The sequence below is a fragment of the Engraulis encrasicolus genome, chromosome 6, assembly GCF_034702125.1.
Source record: "Engraulis encrasicolus isolate BLACKSEA-1 chromosome 6, IST_EnEncr_1.0, whole genome shotgun sequence".
Classification (NCBI taxonomy): Eukaryota; Metazoa; Chordata; class Actinopteri; order Clupeiformes; family Engraulidae; genus Engraulis; species Engraulis encrasicolus.
Window position 1 is genome coordinate 35670869 of NC_085862.1, and position 12500 is coordinate 35683368.

Here is a 12500-nt window from a genome sequence, read left to right on the forward strand (position 1 = left end):
AAAGGCTGTGCCGAAGTTTAAACCAAACATTTCCTTAGTCCCAATAGAATGTCCCTGCTTAAACCACGTCACTGCCTTGAACACACTCGGCTAGCAGTCAATCTGGGAGCAGTGACTGGTGGAAAGGTGATGACGCATACTACTTGACAAAAGGAAGCTTGTAGTTTGTCTGAACACGCATATACAACTGACACGATGGGCTATGAGCTATGTATATGCCAAATTATATACTGTATTTGTAATGCCCAATAAACGGCTATGGGCAATCGTAAACCACACCTTTCCTACAAGAGATTGCATAGGTAGCCTCCAGACTCTGACTTGAGATAGTCTGGTGTTCACCAGGCAAATACAGAGCACTGATTCTTGAGAAAGTGGCTAAAACAGGTTGTAATGTTGACAGAAAAAAACAAAGTGAATTACAAAATTATATGGTATATCCTCGTAGACTAAGGTCTTGGCTTTTCAGAAATGCACAAGGCCAATCTCCCCATTTTGTATTTTTTTCAGAAATCAGGCTTTTCTCCGATCATACCTGTTTTTTTGTCAACACCGTCAGACAGAATTAAAAGTAATTAAAATTGTATTGATTTGGTTGCATATGTATCTGGAGTTTTTAAGTCATTATGTGTATTTTTTGGTTCACACAGATGCTTTTAAATGTTGAAAATTCACTTTTGTTCTATTTTAATACTGTTTCATGTTCTCTAATTTAAAAATATGTACCGTCATACGATGCTTACTTAACGCCTAAATAGAACAAACAATTTTTTGTAATTTCGCAAATATTTGTGTAGGCTTAAATTGGCTATTTCTTTGATAATTTAACAACTCCTAAGGAAAATGTTGTGAGCACATTTATTTAAAATGTCCAAAACTCCTTCTTACGGTGGTGACTTAAGAATTGACGGTGGTGACAGTAATCTGAGAGTGGTGAAAGTGGCCTAATTAGTACCTGCATTTAGCAAAATAAATAGCCCTCTCAAGTCAATGGCATCTTGCATAAACACTTTATTTTTGTGTGTGTGCACAGTATGTTTGTGCATGTGTATTTTCTTCATTAGTTGGATTCTCTAGGAAGTAGGCCACTGGTTCTTGAAAATGTGGCAAAAACAGGTTTTAAGTTGTTCAAATCCATAATATAGAGGTGTATTATCTTAGATGTAGGTCTTGGCTATGCAGTGAATGTATTGGCCAAGCTCCCCATATTTAACATTTTTCATAAAATAGGCTCTTTCTTGTTTTGTCAACAGCGGCAGACAGAATTAGAAGTAAAAACATATGTTTTACATGCACTATGTGCACATCTGTAGAACCACTTTAATATGGTCTTCCACATCATGGTGATATTGTTCAATTCTGTTAGTGATTTCTGTATTGGAAGTCAATTGAAATGATGATGCCAGTCCTTGGGACAGGCGTTTTTACAGGGTGTGGGCAGGTTTATAGCCATGAAAAGTAATAAAATTACACTTAAATATTTCAAACAACTGTGTATTTGTGTAACAGACCCCTTAGCCATTACCTGGATTTATTTTGTTCGTGAAAATTTAGTTGATTTTCAACAGAATTAGCATTTTACTGCTGGGACATGTTTTTGCCAAACTTTCAAGAATCAGTGAGAGGTATTTCATAAATGTGAGCTAGAGTCACCCTTTGTATCTCCCTTGAAAAATGGTCATACAGTAGAAGGATAGACCAGGCTCAATTTGAGCGATTCCAGCGACGGAAGTAAGTGACTTTGTATTGAGTCGCTGCCGACAGAAGAGACAAAAGCAATTTGGGCGACTAGAGGCGATTTGAGCGACTTGAGCGAGAGTTTGTACGGACTTGATCGAATATTATGCAAATTAGCTATGATGCGTTTCAGCGACAGCCGCCACAGCCAATGGGAAAGTCGGAATGCTTGCATTCTGCTTTTAACGGACATACTCTGTCACTTCTATCGCTCTTGCTGCACAGTCCAGCAAATGGCAGCAATTCTCTGTCAGTTAACCCTATCGCGCCGGATGCATCATCTATGATGCATCAAATTCAAAGCCCTCTCCACGCTGACACAAAAAAAAATCCATCTCAAAAACATCCTGCGTGTCATTTCCAAACGTCCTGCAGTACACGGAAACCGCCACAAGAGAGCAGCGGTTCACAACAAGTTGATCACAGCTCGGCGAAAAATGCAAAAATGGAGTAGAAGCGGTTTCCCTGACCGACGCTGAGATATCGACAAATTGCAAAAGGTTTGTGTACAAATTTCCGAAATATCACTCTACATCCTTTAATTTGAACACTTGCTTTGTGCAATTAATCAAGGAAGAGTTTATATTTTTACACCGTGTTGCAGAGAGATCGTGCTAAAACTGATGAAACATATAAGCACCATCCGGCGGTGGCAGGAAGTCAGCCATCAATGCATTTGCTCCATAGGGAAACTTACAAAGCATACCACGACGATCGTTTAACAAAACACACAAGTTGTTTTACTTCAAGACAAAGATATTGCCTTAAGAAACACGTTTTACTTGCGATTTTGAAAATGTAATGCAAAATGTTGAAATTATGATCTCGTAAAAAATGCATTGAAGTGAATGGAGAAATGGTCCAATTGTAGTAATGGACCCATATATTCAAATTACACATAAAAAATGAATGATGATCTATATTACACTCATAAATAGGTTGTTAAGCATTCGATCAGCTATGTTTTTACATAGATTTTTAAAAAATACCCAACCAGGCTGTGGGAAATGTAAAATATGGTCCTGCTAAAACAAGGATAGGCTTAAAAAAATGGCAGGATCTCACTAAATATTTAAAGATAATCCTCAAATTAAATTGTCTGACAACTTTTTTAAATTAAAAAAAAGATGCAAATGCATTAAAAGTCATTTTTCAATGGTCATGAAATTGGAATTTTCATTCCCTTTAAAGCCTGATGCATCATATATGATGCATCAAATATCTCAGTGACCTTAACAAAATTTTGATTTTTTTTTTTACATTTCTTATAAGGGACCAATATTGAAGCAAATTCCAAAAAAATAGAATTTTCTCTCATTGCTTTCATGGTTCAGGTTTCACAGGGTTAATCTTGTCCCTGCTGGTGGCCCAACGGTAGGGCACTGGGTTACTACAGTGCCGATCAGTCCCCGTCTCTCTCTAACCTGGTCCTAACCACCCCATAATACTACCATTTCATTTCGTATTCATGGTCTGGAGGTTGTTTGATCCGACACGATTGCAGGAAGCGGGAAGGAAATTTTCCGAAAAATCAGGATAAGTTGTTGAACAAAAATGTCTGACGTCTATCTTTGGCAATGTCTGACAGAACATCCTACCGTAGGATAAAATTACAATGTAGGACCGTTTGTCAGAACACCGGCCAAATCCTACTGCTCAACATCGCTCCACAGAAAACAGTTACCAGACGTAGTGCGGAGCAAAGTCTCTTGGGAGAAGTACGTAGGATGGTGTGTGAGGCTTGTCTCTCTCTCCCCACTCATTTCCTGTCTTTCCTCCACTGTCCTGTCAAAAATAAAGGCAAAAAAGCCCAAAAATATATATAATTTTGTCGCTGCCAGTGTATTCGCCCAGTTAGCCACCACAGCCACAGGCACAAAACACCAGCACTTGTCACCGGCTGCAGGATCTTTATCTCATTGTATATGTAATACTGCCATACATGCACTGTAAATTAAATACAGTTAGAGGTCGATAGAATGAGACAATTCATATAGATTTCCCCGAGCATTAATGTGACATAAGTCTCCAATCTGACACAACACTCTGTCGTTCTATAATGACCTTTGGTACAGTGTACACTAGGATTGTGTGTGTGTGTGTGCGTGTGTGCGTGTGTGCGTGCGTGACTGTGTGTGTGTGTGTGCATGCATGGCATGCGTACGTGAATGAACGTGTGTAGTACTGCAGCTTATGCGCATAGATATAATCATTTGGGTGGAAGTATATGTTCTTGTCTGATGGACTCTGACCATCTACAGTAGTTGGGGGATCAGTAGAGAAGACCATGGATGGCAGATCAGATCAACTCAGAGAGACGGAGGGTTTTATCATAATTCCATTGATCCGCCCGTCCCACGTCCCGACATTGGGCATAAAAGCAAGGAAGGTCCTGGAAATTAAACCCAAACCACCTGTCACTGATTTATGTAAGTGAGGAAACTTTAATTCAATCAGCCTGCCGCACGAGTCTCATAAATCCGTCCGCTTTGCACCAGAGCGCCGTTATTTATTACAGTGTACCGCTACTAACCCTCCGGGGCACCAGACAATGCTTTAAACAGCTGCTGCTGATTGATTGCTTTGAGCTGGTTAAATAATAATACACTGGCTGCAGGTACGTTTACGGGCCTGCACGATACACGTGTGTCTGCACGGGTACCACCACCACCACCACCGGGACCCTGAGTTCAGCTTAACCGCAACAGTGTCATCAGCAGGGTCGTTTGTCACCGGGGAACGCTTTGAGGGGAGAGAGGTGGGGGTGGGCGGTGGGAGGTGGAGGTGGGGGTGGTGACCTTGATTTTGGCACACCTGATTGTTGTGGTTTCCAGGAGATGGACTGAACTAGCAGAGAGACAGGCTGATGAGAGAGAGAGAGAGAGAGAGAGAGAGAGAGAGAGACAGACAGACAGACAGACAGACAGACAGACAGACAGACAGACAGACAGACAGACAGAAAAACAGACAGATAGACAGACAGAAAGAAAGAGACTGAGATAGTCAAACAGGCAGACGGACAGAGAGGATGTCTGTGCTTACACAAGAGAAAGAGGTGGTGGAGAGGAGACTGCAAGAGATGAGGGATGAATGAAAGTGGGCAGATGAAAAAAGAGAGGAGAGATCGTGTTGGAGCTTCATGTCAGCATTTTCATCCTGGACTTTCACTCAACGCTCCCTCAGCCTCTCTGCAGAGCTCCATGTTTACTCTACAAAACACGGCAAAGGAGAGTAACAGACGCCAATCTGCTGCTGGAAACCTGATCAAAGTTCTGGAACTACTGTACTGTACTTCCTACAGTACACGCTTCCAGCTCTTCGTACTCAGAGTGACACTCACAGGATGCTACACAAGCATCCATACCCAAACGAAAAAGAAACATGCCAGCCTTACAAAGTGATTAAATGGATATAGAAGTCTCCTTTGAGGAAAGCAAGAAAATGGGACACTTTTGTAGTACGTGCCAAGAACACACAAACTTCCACCTAAAGCGTTTAAAGGTAGCAAAATAATCACAGTACTGTAGATGAAATATGTATGTGTGCTTTACTCTTTAGGAAGGTAGTCCCTTAATGCATGCCGTACCTCCTGTGGCACGCTGTAATAGACATTGAAAGTTAACTACTATAGTACTACCCTACTATGACAGTGCACAGGGCCTTTAGTAATACATTACGACTTGGTCATTGCCATTCTGGTAACAGCTCATTTATAATGCCGTGTCTTAAGGGGTTAAGGAATAGGCAGCACTACAACTGAAACGGTAAAAAAAGTAAAAAAAGCTGACAGTTTTGACAGAAACAGTGAGGTAGGTTTTATTTCAGGAAGTAGGCTGATGCTAGCCGCCTCAGGGTCAGCCAGAAGACGTCCAGGGTGATATTCCATGTATCGCAAAACATAATCCCATCCCAGCAAGCAATGCAATGTGACCCTTTGGATGTTATTTTTGTGTTCGGTAAAACCTGAACATTGCTTTACAAGAAGAAGACGCACACAGCGTTGAAACGTCAGTCATTATGTTTTCACCACAATAAAATACTAAAAAGTATCTGAGTGCTCCAGTCATCCCTGGCCTAGTCTTTCCGAAGTGGACCAGTTTACTCTACATTGCTTTACAAGGCTCAACAAGTCAACCTCATTACATGGTTCATCTGCCGTGTGTTGGGCTTGGCTCTGCCTGCTCTAGGGCAGTGTGGCAGGGCACGGTGGTGTGTCCATGGCCCCCTACTGACTGACTGGGCCATGCGGGGTTCCCCCAGGAGCAGATGGAAGCACCGCGGCATGGCAGGGTGACACGGCACACAGACATCACTCACAGGGACACAGGCATCTTGGCACAGATCAACATTACTACCCGTACATGGACCAGCTATTACACTGTGTTCAAAATGATTGTGCAAATGACATTTTTCACTGATTTTCCTAAAATGAAAGTCATCATAATTTTCAAGTCAAATATTATGGTTTTGAATGAACCTTCTAATGATAACAATATATTTAAAAAACAAGTTTGAAAACGTAGTGTTGAAGAGAATTGACAATGGAAAGGAAAACTAACATACTGTGCTCTACATACTCTCTAACTGTTAAATTAACACGGCGAAATGTGTTGTTTACATGTACACAGCCAACTACTACCAATCTCACCTAATCCCCAAGCGCCCTAAGACAACACTGCCCTACTGCTCAGCTCCTTGCACAAGGTGTGATTTTAGGAAAATATAGGACATGTCCACACAAGTCAAGTCTATCTTAAGAAGGAACATGTAGCAACATTGTTATGTTTCTGCCTCATGTTGACAATACCTCATTAGCCTTCAGTAGGCGGAGCAGATGCATAATAAGCTATTGATAACCACTGCTAAGCTACTGCTAAATAAATAATAAGCCATTATCTACCAATACACAGTACATGTAGCAGTGTTAATTCAGCACCTAGAGCAGTGGTCTCCAAATGGTAGCCCGCGGGCCAGATCCGGCCTGGGCATGGCAAACATTTGGCCCACCATGAGGTTGGAACAAATAAAAACATACATGTGTTCTATCTGTAGCCTCATTTGCACTACATAATTTGGCCCTCTGGGAAAAACAATTGGAGACCACTGACATAGAGTGTTGGTGTTGGTTCGTTAATCTTCTAGTGTATTTGGTATAGTCTAGTATAGTGTATTAAATTAACCCTGTAATTTTTTTTTACTATGCAGTGTATGGCACCTCATATTAAAGAGAAGTAAGAGAAAAATGAGAAATAAAAAATGTCTCTGACAAAAGCTTGTCAATAGGTTTCTGGAAGTTTCTCTTTTTTTCAGAGTGTCTCACTCAGCTAGAATGGACGCTGTCAGTGACAGGTGACGATCAGTTCCCATGAGCTCCATTGGCCTGACTGACTCAAAATTGAGTTCTTTCTCACAGATAAAAATATGAAGCTAAGTGACACACACATGTGGTAACAAGCACATAGACACATGTAAGCACACTCACACACTCACCGTCACAGCACCGACACCTACACAAACACACACTGTGCCCTTGCACGATAACACCCACGTGCAGCCTCACACATACACAAACACACACACACACACAAGCATGCACGCACGCACGCACGCACGCACGCAGGCACGCACGCAAGCGCACACACGCACACACCTAACCAATAAAAGCCACTAGGGGCAGAGAGGTGTCTAATTGAACAACTTCAATCTTCTGGCTCACTGAAGGGGGGCTGCCCAGGCCCAAGGTGGATCAGCTCTGACACATTACATTCATTTATTATATGGTTGTGACGTCATCGGTCGAATGCTCCATTCATTTCAACGGGGCTCCCCAACGTTCGCACGTCTGTTATTTTTCGATAACGGACGGGTTGGTCTATAACAGACCGCTGTCAATGGCAACAAGACTTTTCACTGCTAAAGCGACTTTTCAACAAGACTCTAATCAGCTGCTGTGATAGACAACACCTGTTGTCCATGGCTACCAAGCTGTTAGCGGTGTTCCACAACGGCACTGTTTTGTTTTGCGCAGCAACAATCTTTTGACATTAAAACTATAGTAGACTTCACATTAAATAGGCCTAAAGAAATGTCCCCGCCATGTTTGAATCATTTAAGTATATCCATATAATAAGCGGGTTAACTTTCGGCGAGTCGGTCGCTTTGTGGAATAGCAGCACTTCAGAGAGAACAAGACCCCTCCGCTCCGCGTCGGGGTCTAAAGATTCTCTCTGTCGTGCTGCTATTCCACGGTAGCGACCTTCTCGCCGAACGTTAACCCTTACATAACAACATCTCCAGTGCAAACCTGTAAAACCATACGGCCATACTGGTAGTAGTAACAGTAAAGAGTAGTAGTGAATAGCAAAAACTGAGGTGAGGTCCTCATAAATTCTCTCTCTTATTCTCTCGGTCACTGTGTACATGCAAGCAAAGCACACACACACACACACACACACACACACACACACACACACACACACACACACACACACACACACACACACACACACACACACACACACACACACACACACTCACACACACACACACACACACACACACACACACACACACACACACAGGGCAGTAACTAATCGACATTCCTACAGAAATCTGTGCCACAGGGAAAGGCCCCCCACAAATGAGAAACATTGAGACAAGAAACACGTATAACATGCTAATAAACAAGTCCGACAGGCAGACAAAAATGCGTCCGTCTATGCAGATACTCTGCCGCCTTGTGGACACAGGAGGGAATTACAATTTAAAGAATGTGTTTCAGGCGGACATATCGACGGACGGACGGACATATCCTCTTAAAGACATGCTAGAACGCATCTAAAAATGCTAATATAGTTATCAAGGCAACAGTGTGGTAAGAACGCAGAAATAGCACTAATACACAATTTTCGTGATGTCATTAGGGTGGAACTTTGTGGTGCCCTCTCCCGGGTGTCCACCTGGGCAATTGCCCAGTTGGCCCACCCCTAGGACCGCCCCTGGCAGTAGAACATGGACAGCCCCAAACACAGTCAACTGGTGTAGCCTCTTAACGCATGCCATTCCACCAGTGCAACACTGTAATAGTCACTGAAAAAAGTGTACTACCATAGTACTCAACCACTATGACACAAGGCACATGTGCACAGAACATTTATTAATACATTATAACTTGGTCATTACCTAGTTGGTAACAGTTAATTTATAACAGGGCCCGTGTTTTAGTGTGGTAGCTCCATAATGCACATTGTTCCACTAGTGAAACGCTGTAATAGCCAATGAAAATCTTTACTACCACAGTACAGCACTACTATGACAGTGCACAGCGCCTTTAGTAATACATTACAACTTGGCTATCTGGTAGCAGCTAATTCATAATAGGGTCCGTGTCTTAGTGTGTTAAGAGTTATACCACTCAGGGCCCTGCCGTGGCCTAATGGTAGGGCACTGGGTTACTACGCCGGCAACCCGGGTTCGAATCTGGACTGGGTTATTTGCTGAACATTCCCCATCTCTCTCTCCCTGCTCATTTCCTGCCCCTCTGTAACTGTCCTGTCACAATAAAGGCATAAAAAGCTCAAAAAATATCTTTTTAAAAAAAGAGTTACCACTCACCACCATCCTGTTGAGCGAGACCCAGCAGTCGGCAGGGAAGTCCTGCAGCATGGGCACCAGGAACTGGAGGCAGCCGTCCCAGTGGCACAGCAGCAGCATCATGCCGATCAGGTTGAAGATGCGCACCACCGCACTCGCCAGGTCATACGTCATGTGGAAGATCTGAGGTGTGAAGAGATACAGAGAGAGAGAGAAAGAGAGAGAGAGAGAGATCGTGTTAAAGATGCACATCTCAATGGCCAGGTCTTACGTCAATGATACAGAGGAAGGTAGGGAGGGAGGGAGAGTGACAGAGCAAGAGAGCGAGAGAGAGAGAGAGAAACGCAGAAACAGATGCAGACAGAAACATACAGACAGAAAGACAGACAGACCGACCAACACAGGTATACAGGCAGACATTCAGGCAAGATGCAGACAGACAGAAAGATGGACAGAAAGATACACACAGACAGTTAAACACACACAAAACAGGCAGATAGAGAAAGAATGAGACAGAGACACAGATACAACGAAAAAGGGCAATAGAAGTTAGCTCGTGGTGTTGGTATGCTGTACTCTGCAACTTACAAGTTAAAAAGATATGCACGATAATGTGGTGACATGTACACACACACCTTTGCACTGTGGCTCTAATTTCACTGCATAGTAGTTGTTACAGTATTTCTATGCATGTGACAGATACAAATGTTTGTATCCTTGTATCCTCTATGAAGGATCATGGCAGAATCTTCTCTGAAGTCAGGCTCTGTATACTATCCCACACCCATTCACTTCATCAGGCAGCAGTCTTACATGCAACAGGTATTTTAACGTTACCATACCCAATTCTAGAACAATTGTCCCAAGTTTATGTCTAAAACAGGGGTCCTTAGCCTTTTTTTAATAAACGCCCCCTTCATCTCATCATAGGCCTCCCAACGCACCCTTGACCTCATCATAAGCCTGCCAACGGCCCCCTTAGTATTAAAAAATAAATGGACAGACTAATACACCCCAATGGAAACTAAGCACGTCCTTCTCTCAACTATCTCCTTCTCAACGCCCCCCTAGGGCTCCTTAAAAGGCCCCTGGGGGGTGGTAGAGCCCCGGTTGAGAAACACTATTCTAAGTTGCACAGGATGTAGGCCTACTATGCTCTCTGCCTGATGAAGGCCTGGTGGACGGAAGTTAGAGGCTTCAGTAAAGCTACTGTTGCAGAAACTAGAAGTGTGAGGATTTCTTTCAATCTATTCTAAATCATGACCTGTGCTGCCACAATCCTTCTAGTTTATCTAGAGTTGATTTGCCTCAATAATTTAGGTCATTGTCCTGCGCCAGCACCCATCCTCTTTTTTGACTCAACTATGTGACAAACTACCTCAGGTTTTTTTTTCTATGAAAATATCTCTCTAAGCTTCTTGTGAGTTCTTGTGAGCACTGTATCCATCCACCTCATATACCATAACAACCTGTGCTTTCATTTTCCTGCTAGTTTTTTTTCTCTGCTATATATCTCCACAATGCGCACAAAAAAAGTACCACTTGGGAATGCTCGTTACGCAGTATGGTTCATTATCATTCATTTCATGCCTAAACTGCAGATGCTGTTGAAAGATGCAACAGATTGCCGTCGGCTCTTTGATGCCAAACAGTCCTTTGTGTTAAAATCTCAGGCATTGATACTCCCAGCTCCGAAGCAGTTTTTAATGAGTCCAAACACTAACATTAAGGGGACGACTCCTCACTGAATGGGTGCCAGAAGAACACAACAAGGACGTCCGATCACGCTCCACTGCAGTGGGGGCCTAATGAGCCATGAGAAAGTGGGCAGTCAGTTGGTCTTTCTAATCTACTAGTGGCTCTCTATTGGGTTTTTTTTGGTGGAGTGACTTAATGACTTAGGTTTTGTGTCTGTGTGTCAACATGATTTTCTGCATAGTCTACATTCTGTTCCCCTCTTTTCAGTCTTTCTCTCTTTACTTTTCTGTAGGTCTCTCCCTCTCTAGTCCTCTCTGCATGTGTGTGTCTATAAAGGTTTGTGTGTGTATATATGTGTGTGTGTGTGTGTGTATGCCACACATGTGTGTGTAGTGCTTGCGTGCGTGCTTTTTTATAGTGACAAGAGAGCTGCCACTCCTGTGTGAAGACCATCAACAAAGCCGACCACACCTGAGACACACAGCGCCGTGCGTGTCCTACATACGGATTCGGCTATAAATATTCTCAGAAGAAGAAGACGTCATCTCCTTCACTGTAGCTGCTATATGACTGACACACACACAGACAGCTAGACCTAAAATGTACAGCCGCAGCAAGACATCATCATCTTCATCATCATCATACAGAATTATTTCACGTTCCTCCGTTAATTATTCAAACCACGAGCCATTCACTTCCACTACCAGCATCTCTGGTTTGCTTACTGCGCTCGTACGAGAAGCCCATTCACTAGTTCCGTGGCGTGATGTTGTTACTCAGCTCCAGCACACAACCATGTCAAGTCTGACAGCTTGTCAGGGAATATTTAGGTGAAGACCCAGAGATTATTTATAGCTCTATATACGGTGTCTTCTTGCCCCCTGCCAACGCCCAGCACCCAGCACTCTGACAGAGCCGGATTAACACACAGGCTAGATATGGCTGCAGCCTAGAGGCCCCCCCCTCAGATTGGCCAACGTGCAAAATTGCATAATTGTGACAGGATGCAATATTGAGTACAGTTGGTAGACATGTTGTCCTGAATCCCTAGCTTGTAATTATGACGCTGTCTATGAAAATGTGTTATGAAATTTGCCTTCCGGGGGCCCCACAACAACCTGCAGCCTAGGGGCCCCAAGCCATCTTAATCCGGCCATGAGCACTCCAACATCCAATACACTCCAGCCACACCACATCACCCCACCAACTCAACCACCCGGCTCTGATTTGCTCCCTGACATCTGTCTTCTCCACCCCTGGTCGCTTTGATCAGGGCCAGTGACTGTGGGAGGGGGAGGTGTGGGTGGGTGGGTGGATGGGTGCACGGGGGTTAGTGGTTGTGAGGGGTCTGGACATTGGGAAACACCCCTGCATCCGCCTCCCCCGGGTCCATGACCCCGGCATGATGGGTCTAATGGACCATGCTATGCAGACGGGAGCACCACCCATCCACCCACCCACCCACGCACGCC

At 43.6% G+C, this 12500-nt stretch overlaps 1 protein-coding gene across 2 annotated transcripts in view; it reads right to left on the reverse strand.

The window, feature by feature from the left end:
- hcn2b (hyperpolarization activated cyclic nucleotide-gated potassium channel 2b) overlaps positions 1-12500 on the reverse strand; it is a 70105-nt gene that overhangs the window by 46363 nt on the left and 11242 nt on the right. For both annotated transcript variants that reach the window (XM_063201394.1, XM_063201393.1), the window contains exon 3: positions 9352-9513. In XM_063201394.1, the coding sequence (XP_063057464.1) occupies positions 9352-9513 (162 nt within the window). The remainder of the gene's footprint in view (positions 1-9351; positions 9514-12500) is intronic.